The sequence below is a fragment of the Stylophora pistillata genome, chromosome 3 (genome assembly GCF_964205215.1).
Source record: "Stylophora pistillata chromosome 3, jaStyPist1.2, whole genome shotgun sequence".
Taxonomy (NCBI): domain Eukaryota; kingdom Metazoa; phylum Cnidaria; class Anthozoa; order Scleractinia; family Pocilloporidae; genus Stylophora; species Stylophora pistillata.
Genome location: NC_142521.1, coordinates 26,597,596 through 26,617,595, shown reverse-complemented (window position 1 = coordinate 26,617,595; position 20,000 = coordinate 26,597,596). Strand labels below are relative to the sequence as shown.

The following is a 20,000-nucleotide window of genomic DNA, read 5'->3' as shown; positions in this document are numbered from 1 at the left end:
GAATTCATACCCGAGCGCACAACACGAAACAGTCAAAAAGACGGTTGCAGGTTTTACTTTGCTGATGGCAAAAGGTAAGCCGTTAATAGAGTAAAATCGCCTAACACAACTAAATAGGGAAATACAAAAGAAAGTTTAAACGAAAAGGTAGATAGCGTGATTACCGAAAAGTAATATTTTTAACACGTTCGCTTTTGAATTGACATGGAGTTTTTAAGAGGTCACGATTATCGTCTTCCGCACTGGCTGATGACATGTTCGACTATAATGCAGACCATAATCTCTTGTCCAGACATACTCCTGTGGCTTCAGTTGGCTTGCAGCGCCAAAGGAAACTCTTAGACTTGCCAGAAGAAGGGATTATAAACGGGATAAGCTATAGGATAGCTGGACGACTCTTACCAAGCCGCACGGAGTATAAGTATCTCTTCAGATATCTCATATCAAAGGAGACTCGGGGAATTTAGCTTTTGGATGCACATATTTTTCCTGACAATGAGAGACCTACAGTATTGAACGTGTATTTTCACTAATTTGGCACTGACTGAAACAAAGGGCGGTTTAACTGAAACTACTTTGTTGTATTCCGAGAAAATTTTTCGAGCTCGAAACTCTTTCCGAGCTAAGAGGTCGGCTGAGTTTTAAGTAGATAATTTCATATTTACAGTCGATGTTTTGGGTCCTTTAAGAATTTTTTCTAGCCAAGAAATATCAATTAGAGTGTCATGCGGTATTCAGACAATCACGCGAAATCCAACGGAAACTTGACGTTCGACCTGTGCTGACTACTGGTAATATAAGGAGTTAGATGCAATAGCGACAGTAAAAAAATATGTTCATTAGCGAGTTCGAAATGACTGCAAAAAAAAAAAAAACTTGGCATTAACCAACGCGAGCTCCTCAACTGGTGCAGGTGCAGCAGAATGATTTTTGTGGGGGCATCCTCACGTTTGGTAATGGAGGTGGCAGAAAAGAGATACGTCACTAGACTCGCCGAAATAGTAGTAATATTTCAGCAATAGATATTCTCAGAACGTTCCAAATAATGCACTTTCATTCAGAAATACTAAATATTCGTCACTTATAATTGAAGAAGTGTTTTTTGGCAATAATTGTCAGACAATAAATTTGGATTACTTAATAAAGACCTAGATTCGCCAAGGCATTATTTTCCTTGACGCTCGGAGACACGTCCTGTGATCTAGACACGTTCTTATAGGTCGCGGTGGGTTGCATAACAAGCAAAAATGTTAAGACGCTGAGACTGAATTTTCAGCATTACAGCCTTTGCAATAAAATTTCACAGGTGGACGATTCTTAGAAAATTCTTCAAATTATATTTTTAGGTCTGGGAGGAAACCTTTCAAGAAAGTTGATTTTTGCGATGCACCAGCTTATTTTGCTGATACTGATACTCTGCTTTTACTGACTTTAGTCTTAGACCAGCTGAGGTTAAAATGCTTTCGAACAATTTGAGTATTTGACATATGTCAGCGGACTTAAACGTCAGCGCGCTTTTTCCCACCGAGGTCCCTCATTACCATTTGTATGGAGCCTGATATATTTGATTCCCAGAAGTTCCCTCACGAAAACTGGACAAGTGTTGTTCCTATTTAAGAAAGAACACATTTGGTCTTCTGCATAAAATTATTAATGAACTTTTTTCATCAAATTGTTATTTCAGAACTAGTTTGTCTACTTAGAAACCGGGTTATTTCGATAAGCTATCGCTGCGAAGTTGGCGAAACACCACTTAGAGTAACTTTTTAGCTGTCGAGAAGTAAAAAATCGCCCACCGAGAATGTAATAAGAATGCTAATTTCGACTTAAAAAAAATTGTCATTTATGATCGTTTTAATTTACCTTCAATTAAAGCATGCCCTAAATGAAAGTTGATCCTCATCAACTAAATTTCGTCCGGTAACCATTGGGCGAAATGGCAAAGAGCCTTATTGAACAGAAAGAAATGCCAAATTTGATTCGAGAAAAAAGCATCATGCATTAAGGTTCAGTGAAGAGGTGGGCAGTTTCAAGGAAAAAAAACATATGAAATATATTATCTTAATGATGGCAGGTCTTCTAGCGGTAAAGACTTATTCTTTTGAAATAACAATCGCAACTGAACATGGGGGGAGACAAATGAACGAAAAAACTTCTTGTGAAGGTTGGTGTGATGTCTGTTCCCGGATATGAGATGCCAATGAAATATCATTCTCCTTGTGCCGATCAATTTGTTATACGAACAACTTGAGTATGGTTTTTAATCTCCGAAAGGGAGAACTCTTGTCTGTTACCATTTGCGGTGGAGCCTGCAGAAACCAGTTTTAGGTTGATAGAATAGCTCTATTGCAATTTGATCTGATAAATGAAAGGCTTCAGGGTTCTCAAACGCTAAAAAAAAAAATAAATGAATAACAAGACAAGACAAGACAACTTTATTTAGCCAGGGTGGCCCAATCAGCTGCGAGGCTGGTATTTTTAGGGAATATATATATAGGCAGATATGAACCCATATGAAGAACATCGCGAAAGAAAGACCTCAGATCATAAAGTGTGGTGAACCACTAACAAATCACCGGAAGATCTGTGTCAATGAAGGTTTTGAGTTTTTATAAGAGAAACCCTCAAGCAAATGCCATTAGAAAAATAATTAGTTAAGGTTCATTTTGGAGTGATAAGACTTTCCTGCTATCAATAATAAAAGCCAAATTTTTTTACTGGAGTAAAACGACTTCTAGGCCTCGCTTCAAGAAGGCTTTATCGTCAAACAGCTTACGGTGGTGAATTGTAAGTTTCTTCATTTTCTTTGAATGCACTTCGCACAACTTCGTCAACGCGCAATCTTTTCGATTTTTACTCCGGTGTCGTCATATACTTTGCGAGTCTTATGCAAATTTCGCTGCGCTCTATATTTGATATTTCTCGCCTTCAAGTAGTTCTTTGTTTTTGGTTGTGAGAAATATCGCTCTCGTTTAATGGCTTTTAGCAATATTTCGGCTCCCCGAACCAACTCTCAGAATTTTGAATTTTACTTCTTCTCCTTGATCTCCTCCTTTTTCTGCTCTTTGTTGTTTTTTCTGTGCGAATGATTTATTTGCTGAAATCAAGAGTGTTCTTTCGAGGCGAGCCTTGGGCTCTCCTCAAGCGGTTATCTGAAATTTTCAATAAATTGGTAAAAGGTCCAGAAAGCGAGTCAGAAAAATCCATGGACGATTTTTTTTGAACCGCAATCAGAACGCTATCATTATCTCCAAATTAACCCAGAAAGGAAATTTATTACCTTTTCATTCTAATCTTAATTAAATCGGCTATAAAAGAAGGTGAGTGTCATCCATCATCTAAAACAAAGGTGAATTGACAAAGAAACGTCGTATAGATTAGAAATGGCTGATTCAATTCTAAAGATGGTGCACCGGTTTAGAGCGAACTAAGGTGAGTAAAGATTGTTCACTTTGAAGGAGTTCGATGGAAAAGAAAATGAAAAGGAGCAAAGGCATTTAGACCGTAAAATGAAACGATGCCACAGAGTCGAAAAGGCAGTTTACTAGAGTCATCTACCAATGTTAGTTTATGATAGGCTTGTGAGTACCTCCGGTGAAATAACATACAAGACATAAAAATTGGTTACCTCAATACATATGTCCATAAAGAGGTTAGTCATATAACCTTAACTAACAATGCATGATTGAAATGAAGAGGATTAGGCCAAAAGTTATCCATTATGTGTAGTTTTCTGCATGAAGATATTTTTTTAACTCTTTGATAAATTTCCGACGATTTATATTAATTTTTTAAAGCTTTAGAATTTGATCTTTATCAACCAGTTCTGTGTTGTAGAAGTAGTGCTGATTAAAATTATTGCGGTGACCAGAAGAAAATTTTGGTTTAGTTCTATAGAAACGTTACGATGCAGTCGGAATTTATAAAAAAAACTTTACCTTTCGTATTACGTTTAAATATTAGAGTAATAAGCATTCATTATATTGCAAAATGGAAGACATCTCTTGCAAAAGACATTAAGACCTGAGGCTTCACAATAGCGATGCGGGTATCTTTTGGTAAAATTGGTCCTGTGATGTTTTCAAGGAATCTTCACAAACTACGTATCTCCAGAGACGATATTGCTCAGCGGAATTCAGAGTAAAAGAAAAAGACCAATTTTTAGCGTGGCTGAAGAAAAGAGTTGTGGGCAGTACACAACCAGCTGTCATTCCGTGTAATTAATAAGGTTGAAATTCAACTTCTGAAACAAAACTACACAGTGTTGGTCAGCAATCAGTAAGCTCTCAAAGCGAGCCAGGAATATTTTGTATTCTTATTGGCCGTCTTTCTGCAGACCTGTTGAGTCGCACAATATCGTAATTTGTCAGCCGTTCTGCATTGGCGCATGCTGCGAGGAAATTTTTTTTGCATAGGACTGAAATCCGTAATGTGTGATTCATAGATATTCTGCCTAGTTTCGTTAGAATCCGCAAATTCTATTTTATATTTTGAGAGGAAGCTTCTCGTAGCATAATTAGGAGATTTTTGTTCTTACAAATCTGTCACACAATGAAATACGTATAAAACAACCCCTGCCGTGAAAACAAGAAAAAAGCTTGATTTCGAAGACAAACAATAGCATTACAATACCGTTCTATATTGTTAGTTTCTTCGATGCGAAATCTTAAGAAAACCAAACAAAGAACTATTCCGAAATTTAAAGAGGGGAACCGTGGAAAAATTCTTTGATTTTTAACGAGGCAAGTTTCATTCAAAAAGAATGAGTTTAGATTCTTGTTTATAACATCAAGTCGATAGCAAACCTCGCTGATTTTTAAGCACGAAGTGTGCATTATTAGTGGTCAGCATTTCCAACCAGTCTCCTTTTTTTTGCACATGACAACTTTGAATGAACTAAGACAAAGATCACTAGATATTGGGACTTTACTTCCATTCATTCTCAGGTGGACCATTTACGTAAATCAAACACGTTTTAATTAAACCTTACGAAAATGCCTTCGGCGATCGAGCAAAATTAAAATTGGCACATGCTTAGAAACCATTTCGTCCAGAGATATCCAACGGCGAGTCAATGAGTTTACAGGGATTCTCAAGTTTTAATTCCTTTTATTTTCTCACAGCTCTAGGAAGGGTAAAATTGGACTGAAACTGCTCTGTCGAAAAGGTGATTCTTTGAGGAGCCACTGGTGAAGACAGCCATCTGAGACGAAACTAAAAATTACACCTCTTACGATCAGCGTAGACATGCAAGGTGAGCTTATTATCATGAGTTTTCAGTCTGTTTTTGTTTAACGACCGGAACATTGGCACAACAATAAATTTTAATTCGACCATGTACGGATGCGTTGTTGTATTGTCTCGAAATTTTTTAAGTTTTTAAACAATTCGATTTTTATCCTTAAAGGAAGAACAGCATTTGCATATGAAAGTTAGTATTTCTTTTTCTTTAGGAAATCGTTTGGCACATTGAACACACTAAAACTGTTTAAAATATAAAACATAAGTCCAATTTAAACATCAGATAAAATGCTTGCATGTTGACCTGAACCCGTTACTCTTCTAATCTTTGTTAATTGAAAAACACATATATACTTTTCGGCCCCCTGTGAAGCTAAGGAAATCATAAAAACAAATGGCTTACAATATTTATTCGACGCTCTCAAAACGATCCTAGCGAACATGTTTCCGCCAAAATATTTCTTTACAATATTTATTAAGTCTTTCTGTACCTGAAAACTAACAAAGCATAGTTGATCGCAAAGTACCTTTCCCATTCTAGTTTTGGAAGTTTATTCTAAGGTGCCTAATAATAAGGTAACGATGAATTATGAACAGGAATAGTCAAGTCAATTCTCAACGATCTATTAAACAAGCTTTTTGTCTTTTCGCGAGCATGAGAAAAAGAAAAACTAGACGTTCCTAAGAGGAGTCAAACCCCATCCCCCATATCTCTGCTGAGTTTCAGTGAGCTTTATGTTGCCCTAGACCTCCACATAATTTGTTTTAAAACACTCGCCGGATCAGCAATGTCGAAATCGTCGTAAGTAACGCGCATGGCCGAGGTTGAATTTCTTATTCGAGTTTAACTGTTCTGAACAAAGAAATTCCGGTAAAGAAGGGTTAAAGCTGGGAAATTGGATCCTCGAGGAAGGCCTTTTTCCAAAGGTTATTAGTGTTTTGGGGACGAACACGTCTCATGGAATGTCCATGTGAACGACATTCGCATCACAGGATTGGTACTTGGATTTCCAAGAAATTGAGTTGAGCAGGAAAATAGACTTAAAGAATGCAGCGAATATGTTGGCGCATCTGTTTAGACAGCTGTTATTCAAATCCTTGATGGTGTGACCTATTGGCGATTTTTAATTTCTTAGTTTGATTCCGCAAAATGACTGTATTCATTTCTTATTTTTAGCCTATGGAAAGGAGAAGTAAGAGATTGACGAAGTCGCTTTATTCGTGCTAAAAATGTCAGCTGTGGTCAAGAGCCCGATCTGGCTTCCAATCTTCCTTACGGAATTTCTTGTGATAGTGATAATCAACGTGCTCACTCTGATGGCCTTTGCCAGAAACCACCGACTACGTAAGCGCAGCACATATCTGGTGATAAACCTAACTGTGGCCGATCTTTTAGTGGGTTGTCTAACTAGTGCTGCGTTCTTGCTCAGCACGGACGAAGAAGGTGTTATATGGCGAAACCTCATCACATTTGCTGCTTTGGTCACATTTCCGTTTGCTGCCCAATCTAATCTTTCGCTCATTTGCCTAGAGCGCCTGCACGCGACAGTTTTTCCTTTTAGGCACTGCTTACTTGGAAGATGGTTTTATTGTAGAGTCATAACCGCCAGCTGGATTATTTCCTCAGTGATGGGCTTTGTGGTGGCGTATTTGTTCATAGAAGGTTCTTATGCCGCAGAGTTCGCATACTTGTTGGCTTCGTTTACACTATTTAATACCCTTGTCCTTATAATCTCCTACAGCATTGTTACAATCAATGTCCAAAAGAGCCCTCATTCCCAGCATCTTGGAACAATAGCCAAAGAAAAAAAGCTAACGGTGACATTGTTCATTGTCATCGGAGTTTCTGTTCTCGCCATGATGCCCGTCACCCTTTACAAGTTTCTGCCGATCGATATACAAGAAAAACTAGCTTCAGATCGTTACCAACACGTCGGCTACGCAATAGATGTGATATATTTTACCAGTTCCATAGTAAATCCTCTTGTATACGCCATAAGGCTGAGGGAGTTCAGAAACACAATACGAAAACTTTTAGCAAGGGAAGAAGAAGCTGGTTTGGCCCTTGCATCGCGCACTGCACAATAAACTGACTTTCAGTAGAAACAGACTCGAGGACATACTACAAAGAAAATCACAGGAAAAATTTTGTGAAAACGACACTGATAGGATCAAAATGGAAAGCGAAGATTTGTGGAAAGCTGTTTCGTCCTGGCTGGGTCCCCTTCTAACGACGTATCAGCCTGAAATAGAGCAGCCTGCACCAACTCTAATGGTCCAATGAATGAAATATAACTGTTTAGATCAGAATCTTCACATATCCCAAACATATTTACAGCATTTTCATGCATGGTCCGTTGCCAGACCGTAAGCTAGCGGGTCTCAAATAAGGTTAGAGCTAAGGCGAGAGAGGTAGTGTCATCATACTGCCGCCACTCCTCCTCCCATTTAAAGCGCTATCGAAGCTATTTTGAGCTGACATTTTCTCTGAATTTATGGATCAAAGTTTTTTCTATAATAACCTCTTTTCTTCAATTTCTACGGTAGCTGGAAACTTGTGCCTTTAAAGCTCCCATAGAATTTTCCCAATTATTCACGAAACCAAACTCTTTGTGAACGACCTGTTGCATTTTGCTTTTGCTGCTAAGTTACATCCACATGAGCGCTTGAAAACAGAGATTTCTTTTTAGAAGCTATATCTGTGGTCACCGTCCTAAAGGAAAGCCACTTTATCTTAACATAATTTTGTTTTATCGACTGAGTCGATAATGTGAATTGGCCACTGCAAAGAGTTTCTAAAACTCTTTACAGTGGCTAAGTTACAACGTCTCAACGACGTAGCATCAGTGTTTATTTAGACACTCACTCGCTATTGGGTCGTTTTTAACGCTGGTGAACTGTTATAGGCGGAATCAGAAATTATGCTGTTCATTAAGACGAAAGATTTGCTTTAAATTTTCGTCAAGTTAGTAAACTGCAGTGCATGTAAATGCTTAACACTTTGACTCCTGTGTGCCTTGCTTGCCTTTGCATAAATCAAATTGAATCTGCGAGAGACGGTAAAAACGATTCCAATGCGCGTTGATCGTCTAATTCTGAAAACAAGCTGTGGTGAAACTAGAACAGTTGCCGGATAATTATATCCTTTTTCTTCCCTTTGACTCCCATGTACGATTAATTATTTTTGATTTCAGCGAATCTCTACTATATAATATTTAAAAAACTGCCCGTGAGACGTCGAAATAATCAGTTTCTACCTTTTGCACAAAAGCGGGAGCTACAATTTACCACTCGTTTTTTTCCTATTTTATCGGTTTTGCTATTGAGTAATTCACGTTTTGCGCGAGGTTCTACGCTGATCATGAGTTAAAGCGCTACTGACTACAGCTAAGAAGACAATCCTTAACGCGTGTGGCTGACGGAACGATTTCCTGACCCATCCACTCTCCTTTGTTTGTCGCCGCGGCCACCACTCTTGACACAAATTGACAAAGATATGATCAGATACAATGAATATATGAAGTTCATATATTTTGAACTGCGGTATTAAATACGTATGATGCACGATCCTTCGCAATAGATAGCGCTATTTATGCAATAACGAAAATCAGACCTGAAAAAAATCAGGCCTGTACGGGATTCGAACCACTGACCTCTGCGATACTAGTGCAGCGCTCTACCAATTGAGCAAACAAGCCAACTGGGAGCAGGCCGTATGATCATCAAAATCGCGGACACAGCCAAAAATCGATTTCGCTCGTACTTTCTATATTGATAGACCCTTGTACCAAAGTAACCAAAACAGGGTTAGTTTTTTCTAATCTTTTTTTTTGGAGAGTAATTAAGTAAAAACGGTCGAGTGCGGATCGAGCCAAATTTCGTTATTCGAAATGGCGAAATTCTGTCATATTCATGGCTTGCCAGCGTAAGTCGAAAATTATCTGTGAATTTTTCTTTGCACTAACATTATAGTTAAGGCCTTGAACAGTTCATTGATGACATGAAAAGCAGATATGTTTTTGTTATAAATATTTTATGAATTTTCTTCTCGATGACACCCTACGGCTGTTTTTCAATAGCTCTACGGTACCCTAAAACAACTGCCAAAAACGCTTGTTGGTAGGCAAAGAAGAACCCAATAACTATATTGCAGATACAGTTTAAGGATAGACGTTTTCAGATATACTTTCAATTTTTTGGGATAATTTTCGGTTATGCAGTAACCCTTGTTTGAAGTTTGCTTACTTTTTAGATTTGCTGCAGCCACCATGTTGAAGTTTCAACTAACTTGACCATCAAGAAACAATTGATCGCATGTCGAAAACTACATTTGAAGTTAAAACATGATAAGTTAACTTGAGATAAGACTTGGTTTCTGTTTCTTATCTAGAAAATTAATTAATTTGGTGGTAGACTCTGGCAGATTTTTGCTTGTTGTCAGTTTGTTTACACAAGATATTTGGTGACTACTGTACCAAAAAGTTGCGTTTTGTTGCTACCTTCGGTTTCGGTTGCAAATCTACTTTCTGGGCATCTCAGTTATTAGTTTTACTTTTCAGAATGTACAATCTACGAAAACTCTGGCTTTTCCATGACAAACACTGATCAAATAATAAGTAATTTAAACTATGTAGCGTGCTAAACAGCCTGTCTATTCGTCGGCAGACTGTCGGCACACATGTTTGATGACAGAGCTACCGATATTTAATTGAACATTATAACAGTTATAACAGTTGGGGATTTCTTCACTATTAGATATTTTATGTATAAATCGGGTTAGAAGGGACGGTTAATTAATGATGAATTATGCATCATAGTAGTTATAGTAGTTGGAGATTTCTTACTGCTCATTTTCGGGTTGGAAGGGATGGGTCATAAATCATATATTGTAAAGATTACGATTTTCATTCTTTTTATTACATGCTACAACATATTTTTTAGTATTTAGCACGTGCACGTTCTTACGAGCTTTGTCGTAAGCTCTTTTGTGTTCAACGTGAATAAATAAACTTACTTACTTACGCTTGTCCGTAGATCAGTATCACTGGCATGAGGAAGTTCGCTTATTAAAACCTTATTAATATTTTAAAAAGCAAGATATGTCCAAGTTTTATTCATTTAGTTATGTCTGCAAGGTTTATCTGAACGTAATCGTGCGTATCCTGCTCCAGTAACAGTTCTTTTCGTCTGCTTGCGTGACGCTGTGAAGTGTGAATTCTGTAGCTGTCAATTTCAATATTCTCTGAGAACTTTTCAGAAAATTGTCTCACTGACATTGCGTCATTAAAACAATAAACCTTTCTCAAGCATGGCTTGTACGTTTTCATTGATGGTCGGGAGAATGTGGACCTGATCCAAGATGGGAAAATCAATCTTGTCAGGGACTCCCCCTCGTGTCTTGCAACAGGAATATTACTTGCCATAAAAAAACAGTTCAAGATTATTGGATGTGACACAGAAATTGAGCTTATTTTAGCAAGGAGTACTCTCTGATGTTTTCGTAGTACCACGCTTTGCCTGTTCAAGCGTCAGTAGTGTTACAAAAATTCCCAGACACTGTAGAACAAATGATGGCCATGTTCTCGTCATGGTAAGGTCAATCTTTTATGAAATTCCAAAGGAACAAATAAGCGTGGTTCTGAAAAAATTATTTGCGCGCGTGCCAAAAAAAAAAAAAAAAAGAAAAAAAATTAAGGCAATCTGCTAAATAATACTTCTATAATATATCTTCCTTATTTTCTAATGAAGAGTAGCTTTAGTTTTGTTGATGAAAAAGTCTCCGTGAGAATCTAATCTATCTTACACTAAGGGTTTTTTTAGGTTACCGTATTGCACAGTAATTTACTGTCAGTAAACGACCACCAAGGAGTGAATGATATCGTTTACATCATAATCTACGTTAATATCAACTGATAAAAGGACAGCAGTATTACTGTCAGTAAACGACCACCAAGGAGTGAGTGATATCGTTTACATCATAATCTACGTTAATAACCTTTCGTGGCCTCACTAATGTCAGATCAGGAGCCACGCCTCCAAGAATGTTCGAAAAATGGAAAAGACACGGTGAAATTGGCGTTAAAGTGTGGGCTTTTATGGTACACTGTAAAAGTAAGAAAATAAATGGGTTTAGATCGAAAGGAAGTTGCTTTATGGTGATTTATTTTTGTTCAAATTCAAATTGCCAAAAATCCCAACTACGTGTCCACGTCTATGATTAATTGACAATACGTTTCTCATTACATGATATTCTTGTTCCTTGTCGAGAGATAGGTAGCCTACCTGAGCAGGTCAAGCAAAAAGCAAATCTTTACTTAAGAATGTCACTATGTTAAAAAAAAAAATTGGAGTTCATTCTTTGCACGCAATTAATATGTGGGTCTTTTTAAAATTACCTCTCTCAACATTAAAAAGAATGCTGTCACGGCTTCGATGATGCTTGTTATTCAATTGCGTGACAGATCAGTCAAGTGATCGAACCGCGTTGAACGGTCCTAGTTGCAATGTTTCAGGTGTTTTCATGTCTACCAGCGCAACACCGAGAAGTGTTCTGATAGGAAACGTCACAAACATGAAACCGACTTAATTAGCAAAGGTCGCTTGTGAAAAGGAGAAAGCAGATTTGAGCACGAAACAAACTAACATGTCATCACGAGCCAAACACTTAAAAGACGAGGTCAAGAGGTGAGTCACAGCAGATTTTGTAAACGTTTCTCGACCCATTTCTGTTACGTGTACCTCTACATTTTGCTCTGGTGCATATTTAACACATTCCATTCATTTTGTTTCGCTTAACAATTTAGAGGCGCTTCACACTGGAAACTTTTAACTGCAAACATGTGAAGTGTTAATTACTTCAAAATGGCGGATACTGAAAATTGGCTTAGTCTAATTGTACAGATACAAAAGATCCCAGGGAACTAAATCGGTAGAAAGTTGAAGCTATCCTGGAACATGGCTCAGGAGATTTCCTGGTTGATTTCATGGCGTACCGCGGATATTTTTGGCACGTTTGTTTGAAGTACCAACGAATCTATTTCAGAGCAGCTGTAGGTGCACTTGAAAAAAAAATCATATTTTATTTTTAAGGAAAGGTTATGAGTTGGTTGTGCTGCCAATCAATTGCAGAAGCATCAGACGAACAGGATTAGTGTGAAACTAATTTAAAACTTACGATGAACTGACTCGACAGCGCCACGAATTATGACAATTTCAAAGGTTTTGTTCAAGAAAATATTGTAAACCGTTTCAAGTAGATTTCTCCTATACAAGCGAGAATTTTAACAAACGGAAATTGCTGTTATATGTATGGGACTAAAGCCTACCAATGGACAAAGTATGAGCGAAATTGAATTTGAGCTGTGTCCGCGATTCCTTTGATTTTTACTGACATTACTCTTAAATGCTTTACAGAGTTGAATACCCGTAACATAATAGCTTAACATAATCTACTGTTGACGTGCACTTCAAAACTAGGCAAAATAAGTCGCATCGCTGGCCTTCTCTTATTTGGAAGTTTTGTCAAAAGTACAACTTGCACCATATTTAAATTTGCCCACCTTCATGAAACTTATGGCCAGGTCACAGTCGTTACCGAAATTCACGAGTTGAACGAAACATAAAATTAAGGAAAAAAAAAAGTAAACCTCCACGAATCAACAAAATACAGCTGTAACACTTTGTCTACCCTGCGTTGCAGCCGGACGTGTCACACAATCCCCGGTATAGTTCGTCTGCGAAACGGCTCCCAAAAGCTTGTTCTGATATCCCGCAGGGATCCACGGATCTGTGTATTCATTTCTGATTGGTTATTTTCTTACGCGCCTTATGATTGATCATATTCTTGCGAAATTTATCACGCAATGTTAAAAATAAATATCGTCGCTTATCAATTGTATATTGGAAGTACTTTTGTACAAAGCTTTGCTTTGCATTTCAAAAGGTTGAAAAGGTTATGTCTGATTCGTCCGATTATTGTAATTTATGCTGTCGCGTCATCGAAAAGGGAAACGAAAGAGTGTTACTTTCAAAGGGATGGAAACAATTCGACGTACTCACCGAGATTGAAAGTTTGGAAATATCTTTGCGATCGATCGAAAACAAGTACGTCTGCCGAAACTGTGTTGCGAAACTGAAAAAACGTGGGTCACTTATCGAGCAAACAGAAAAATTGGAAGCAGATCTCAAAAGCCTTAGTACAAGGAAATATTCGCTTACAGTCAAACGATCTGGGGAACTGCTAAGTGACGACCACGATGCTCCAACATCGAAAATAGTCTGCGATGGATCTGACTGGGGTTTTGCCCGTATCATTACTTCATCTCCTGTTCGTCCTCTGCAAAGAACATCTCCGAGAGAGCAAGCACTCTGGAGAGCCATAAACAGGAATATAATTGCCGTTCATAACCTGCTGGATTATTTCGACATCCTCATCGTCAGTAACGGCGATCACTGGCACTCCAATCCATGTTGTTTAGATGTCGAATCTGGTCTTCCATAAGCAATCGCAACGGCGATATCACAACGAGAACACTGGAACCACGAGGCTTTCCGCACAGAGCATCCGCAGCGATCGGAAGTCACTGGAAAATCAAAGATTTACCGTAGCCCGTCGGCAAATTTACAAAAATATTTCGACCTCCAAGAAATTCGCGAAGTGCGTTTTCCTGTTCAGGTAGAAGGTTATCGATTTCAAAACTGCTCTCTCACGGCTTTGAACGCCTTTTGCCAACGTTCTTCTGTAGTTGCAGACATCTTATTTCCAGCTCGAAGTAAATTTGACGTTTAATATAATGTACAACTGTTATAAAGTAGTTGGGAAACCTACACAAATTTATTTTGGGCATTAGAGAGCTTAAGCAGGAGGACGTTTGAAGACGACACCGGCGTCAATGAGCAGTTGAGACTGGGACTAGGTCCATTGCGCATGACATACCCCCGACAAACGACGTCCTCCTTCCGGCGACGACGTGAGTTTTAGGTATTTGACGGCGTCGTAAAATGTGAGTGATTTATGAGGTTTCATGGCTTTTGTAGCTTTTTTCAACTTTTCTATGTGGTTCACACGATTTCAATCGATGTTCAATTATATTTTTAGTTTAGTTTAAGAGCAGTTTGTGCCTTTTTGAGACAGTTTTTGGAAGATAGAAATGGCCACGGAGAAGGATGCAACGAGCACCAAACCTCCCCCCAAATCGTAAGTAAGCTTATTAGGAAATCATTTATCTGCGAAAGTTGAAATGACGGAATCCTAAGAACTTGAGCCAGTGTTGGAAGATCCCTTTTTCTCACTCTAAATTCGGCTATGCATTCGTCGTCGTTCATGTTATCCAAGTCAAAGCGATCGTACGAATCATATGCAATATCTGGATTTCGCGAGGAAAACGAGTCGTACAAGATTATAAAATCCTCATCACTAATAAGATCAGCATTGTAGTAGAGAAGAAGGGTCTGACGAAACTCTTTAAAACTGGCCATAACTGGACCAGAAACAAAAGTATATCAGGAACAGAGGATGGCCGCGTCCTGGCAAAACAGCATCCGTGCTTAACAAATTAACATTTGGCGGGAGAGCGACAACGTCAAACCCAGGCCGTCGGGAATCTGACGGCGGCGTCGTCCCCGAAGTCTCTCCTGCTTAAGCTCCCTATTACGTGATAGCTGCGTGGCCACTTTCGCAAGAGTTATCCAATCAGATAGCGCGTAAGAAACTAGCGAATCAAAAATGGGTACACAAACAGCGGGATATCGGAACAAGCTTTTGGGAGCCATTGCGCAGACTGTTTACACCGGCGGTTTAGACTGTCCGCGACGCAGGCTACACTTTGTCATGACAGCCAAATTCCTCAAAGGTGACTACTTTTATTTTCAAAGGATTATTCTAAGAAATTGTCATGTGTAAACGTATAACAAACAACTATAAAGCGACCGTCTTCGGCGCGTGCACCGATAGATAATCGAAAAAGTTAAGAGAGGCCCTTTCTATAAGTAATGCAATCATTTAGAGCGACGTTCATCGCTTTTTGTTCAGTCACCGAACAAAAACTTCTGATTTTAAAGCAATCAAGTTGTCATGTCAACTTCAATATGAGTGAGATATATTGACGTTTAAGGCCGCTTTTAATTACTGATTTAATGAAGCTTAAAGAAAAAACACTTGATATCGATAAACGTCATCCTAAACGAGTAAAAGCAGTTTAAAGAATAAAACAGCGGCAGTGAAGGTGAGTAACAAATAATTTTACGACTTTGAAAGCCTTTCATTGGAAGTGGAAGTCATGGACCAATTGGTTCAACGCTGTTCCCAGCTGTTATATTTTGGGTTTCTCCGAAGCTCTTAAATGGAAAATCCAAAATGCAGAGAGGACGTTTTTAAAATGAAAAAAAAAGTTTTAATCAAAAGAAACATGAATCATTCTTCATGTTGGGGAAATTCATAGCCATGCGGTTACTGTTACTGGAGGGGACACCAGATCTCACTCATGTTACAACGACGGGAAACAAATTAGATGAGGTAGCTGTCTACAAATAATTTTAAAGCGCGCTTCCGGGGATAAATATAACATATTCGATTCTAAGAACTCTGAATCTCAGTATCAGTCGATAAACTTTTGGAATTTTTTCTTTGCTTGGACGGAACCAGAACAGGAGAAATCATCAGAAAGTTCTGCATGAAATTTGCAACCAAGCTAAAGCAAACAAAGAAACGGGTGAAAATGGAAATTTTGAAATGTTTTATCAGCCGTTGCTGTACTTAAGCGAAAATATTGAAATTTACTTTGCGAAAAAAAAAACATATTTCAACGAGATTGACCCAAAAGTAATGCAGCAATTGTAGCCTGAATTGTTTTGTTCATGATTTAATTGTAGCTTGGCAAGATGTTCAGTTCTACGTGGTAAGGCTTTCAGCGTTCACTATAAATATGAGCGCAGAAGATCCCGTAGAGAACAGCACCTGGATTGCCGTCTTCATCGCCGAGTCTGTTGTGATCGTTGCAACTAATGCTTTCACTCTGATAGCCTTTGCAAAAATCCGCCATCTACGCAAGCGCAGTACTTACCTGATATTAAACCTGGCCGTGGCAGATTTCTTGGTCGGCGCCCTTACATTGCCCATATCAGTATCCTACTTCTATAGAAACGAAGATGAGAATTATTTCACATTTTCAAGAGTTATTACAACTACCCTCGTGTTCGTCTTCCCTTTAGCTTCACAAGTGAATCTCTGTTTGATTTCCATGGAGCGGGTACATGCAACTCTCTTCCCATTCAGACACTGCTTGATTAGAAATTGGTTCTACTATAGATGCATCATGAGCAGTTGGTTGATAACCTTTATCTTGGCTTCTGTTATGGTCTGTTTAGACATAGGAGATGTACATCCAGAGTTCTTGTACGTACATGGTGCACTGATTATGCTTTTTCTCATATGTGTCGCAGTTTCTCACATCATGATTATCACAAGAATCCAACATAGCCTCCATTCCCCACCTCGTGGCTCAATCCTTAAGGAAAGAAAGCTTACAGTAACACTTTTTATAGCTACTGGAGTTTCTTTTGTAACCATTCTCCCATTTGCCATATTCTCCTCCCTACCAGTCGCTACACAAGAAAAATTAACACATTTTTCAGTTAATATTGACTTTACATTGGCTGCACTTTACTACTGTAGTTCCGTTGTAAATCCTTTCGTGTACGCTATTCGATTGCAGGAATTCAGAAGGGCAATGTGCAAGTTTTTCTAAATTATTTGAAGAGACACGGTCGGCACAACAAAAAAACTTTGTCATTATGCCTTTCCGGTCAATTCAGACCCAAGACGACCCTTGTGTGCTTTTTTTTAATGGCCTCTTTGCATATCTGTGGCTTGTGTTTTATCTTTGCTAAGAATAAACCAACCAAAAAAAAAAAAAAAAAAAAAACTAGAGTGTACACCCTGACAGTGCTTGAACTTCATCTTTCTTGTCTTTTCCCTTACAATAAATTGCAAATTTTAAACTAGCATTTTGATAGCCAGGAAAAACTCCAGCAGTGCGACTTTATATTCTCTCTTTGTATGACGTCACCTCTGCGTGTAAGAAATAGAGAGTAGTACGTGAGGGCGCGTAAGTATGAAATTTTTCTTCGAGTGTTCAACCCGAGAGCGTATGAGTGAGTGTAGCGAACGGGTGAGTTGAACACGGTAAAGTATTATTTTGTTTCTTATGGAAACACAACAGGCTTTTACTGACAAGAAGGTCGATTTTATTGATGAATAAAAAAAAAATTTGGATCCACAATCCGCGAAAAAAAAAATCGTAAAGTGTGTCAACAATTAGACTCAAGATGAGCGTAACTTTTAATTAAACTCTTTAACGTCACTTTCTGTAAACGATAATTTTTAAGTGTTTTTTGCCATAATCCGGAAAGAGTTAGACAAACGACACATTGAAAACAGTGAACGCTTTGCCATTTATTCACCAGCTTGACAGAGTGGCGCGAAAGCATAGTGAGGAGTCAGCAGCTGATTGGCGATAACAATCACACGAGAAAATTATTGTAATTTACATGTGTGCCGTCACGACTTTTCCCAGGGCTAGATATCCCTGTAAAACAACGCAGTTTATATAATAAAAAAATGTTGTCAGCAGGGGTGAAGCAACGAGACAGTTCCAGCAAGAGCTCCCTCAAGCATAGTAAAGACAGTGACAATGCTGAGTGATAAGATGGCTTCTGGGCCAAAGGATACCTTTTACCTTAATGCCTAACCTTCGTTACTACAGTCAAATCCCGCGAAGGTAAAATACTTATCTTAGAAAGAAGAGGGAGTGGAGAGACTTTTGTCTAAAGTGATGACATAGCTAATTGCTTGGTCAGGAAACAGTCATATTTTCCGATTACCATGAATTTCCAATTTCCATGAAATTCCAAGGTAACAACAAAGGAATTGTAATGTTCTTGACTCTAAAGTGATCGATGTCTGACGTTTAGGGCCGTTTTTAATTTAGTTTAATTTAAATTCAATTTAAGTTTAGAAGGAAACCCGCTTGATATCAATCAACTGTCATCCTGCATGAATATAATGCACGAGAAAGGAAGTTTTATTCACATTCAAATGAAGTATTAGAGAATAGAGTCCTAGTTGAAGGCACCGAGGAAGGTTAGTTAGAAATAATTTTCAGAAGGTGAAAATGATTCATTCGAAATTATAGTGACGCATTTTAAGGGTCAGGTAGTGTTCATAAAATCTAAAATATCATAAAAGCTGCATTACCATTCTAGAATATGTTACTTTCAGCGAGACTTTCTTGTAAATTATTCTAAACTCCATGCAGAATATTTTTCATAGAATTACAAACGAAGGTCACTGAACAACAAGGAAAGAAAAATCAGTTCATGACATATCCAGGCTTACAGATATGAATTTGGCTGAGGTGGCTGTCGCTTTAGCTAGTTGAAACATGCTTTTCCTTTCCAAGTCCAAATAAGGCGGTTTAGATAAAAAAAGCCGACTGCTTTTAATATCAAAAAGCGTTTACGCGGTTGAGGCTGACTTATCTTATATTACTACTGCGGTCGTGTGTAATTTTTTCCCCCAGTGCAGTTTGGAATTCTTGCCGTGGCCTTCCTGTGAATTTCTTGGCTCAACAGCAGTTGAATGAAGCATGACAATTACAACAACTCAAAAAAGAAGGGGACATTTTCATTTGCTATCAGACTTTCAGACACCAAAAATATTTTCGTTTTCTTTAATTAGGAAGCTCAGTTCCTCTTTATGTCGGATCAGTTTCACGATTATTCGCAAAGGCGAGAAAATAGTCCTTATCCGGTTGCCGTTCCGTTTAAGAAGCTGGGTCATGAATCGTAATTGGCCACTAGGAGCCAAGAAACTGGCGAGAACGACGCGTCGCAAATCTTCGACGTGGCGGCCATTGTCGTCATGTTTCATATAACCTGTTCACTACTGCGCTATTGTTGTTGAATATTCTATCGATAACTTCATTCCACGATTTTATGCCGTCATTTCGTCGAACACTGGTTGCAGGAGAACTTCATCTGTCTGCTTCGAGGTTTTCTTGCGTAGAGCATGAGGAACATAAAAAATTCAGGAAATAAACATTTTTCCTTTACAAGAACTTAGGTATTCGTTAACCGGTTAAATAGATCTTCGAGGCCGCTGACATACCCTGCAACATTGGTTGCAAACTGCTGCAAACTTTACGCAGATAAGAAGCCACCAAATGTTTAAAATTGAACTGTCTCCGTAAAATTACTACCTTTGTCCTCCTTATTGATTTAGTTAGTTCTATATCATCAGCTCCCCAAGTTTCAGGATTTAAAAGGCTTCGACTCTTGAAAGTGTTTTCAACAGCGCGACTTATCTCCTTAAATCTGGTCGCTATAGGGCAGGATTGACCGGATTGTATGAAACTCGACGTAATGGCTGATCATAGAGAGAAGTGACCGACGTTTCTCCAAGTCTCTTGGTTTTCAGTGTTTCTCTGCGTGACGTGACCCAGCTCTCTTTAATTCCCCAAGATATCTTAAAAACTAGCCAGGAAGGAAGTGGGTTTATAGGCAACATCGCCATCACATCGTTGTTCACTTATATATATGGATCTTAATTCTGATGTAAATCTGGCGAAAAATTATTCCTGTCCGAGAGGTTGCTCATCAAGGAATCGTGTTGTCATTTGCAACGTCAATGCTTCTTTTCATTGAGGTCCAAAAGACGATGATAAAATTTGCTTTAAAGGTTTAGCTGGCAAAAATATTGAGAC

General features: G+C 38.4%; 3 protein-coding genes across 5 annotated transcripts in view; all 3 read left to right on the top strand.

Moving 5' to 3' along the window:
* The window catches only part of LOC111340521 (melanocortin receptor 4-like), a 14,569-nt gene extending 221 nt beyond the window's left edge, over positions 1-14,348 (top strand). The window contains exons 1-3 of one of the 3 annotated variants that reach the window (XM_088754054.1): positions 1-74; positions 5,124-5,254; positions 6,419-14,348. The exon at positions 1-74 is cut by the window's left edge and continues 221 nt beyond it. In XM_088754054.1, the coding sequence (XP_088610180.1) occupies positions 6,472-7,329 (858 nt within the window). In that variant the 5' untranslated portion in view covers positions 1-74; positions 5,124-5,254; positions 6,419-6,471 and the 3' untranslated portion in view covers positions 7,330-14,348. Of the gene's footprint in view, positions 75-1,278; positions 2,788-2,865; positions 3,433-5,123; positions 5,255-6,418 lie in introns of those variants that run through there. The other 2 variants (XM_022947383.2, XM_088754055.1) reach the window with 2 other exon arrangements.
* Positions 14,349-14,493: 145 nt separating this feature from the next.
* On the top strand, positions 14,494-19,994 carry LOC148735346 (trace amine-associated receptor 5-like). Its single transcript, XM_088754057.1, has 2 exons — positions 14,494-15,464; positions 16,111-19,994. The coding sequence occupies exon 2, from the start codon at positions 16,164-16,166 to the stop codon at positions 16,983-16,985; it is 822 nt and encodes a 273-aa protein (XP_088610183.1). The 5' UTR covers positions 14,494-15,464; positions 16,111-16,163; the 3' UTR covers positions 16,986-19,994.
* Positions 19,834-20,000, top strand: part of LOC111340518 (trace amine-associated receptor 5-like) — a 1,865-nt gene continuing 1,698 nt past the window's right edge. Inside the window, exon 1 of the mRNA XM_088752943.1 lies at positions 19,834-19,885. Coding sequence (XP_088609069.1) covers positions 19,834-19,885 — 52 coding nt within the window. The remainder of the gene's footprint in view (positions 19,886-20,000) is intronic.

Excerpts from the sequence above, each read along its gene's own strand:
- LOC148735346 (XM_088754057.1), top strand. The coding sequence starts at position 16,164 with ATGAGCGCAGAAGATCCCGTAGAGAACAGCACCTGGATTGCCGTCTTC.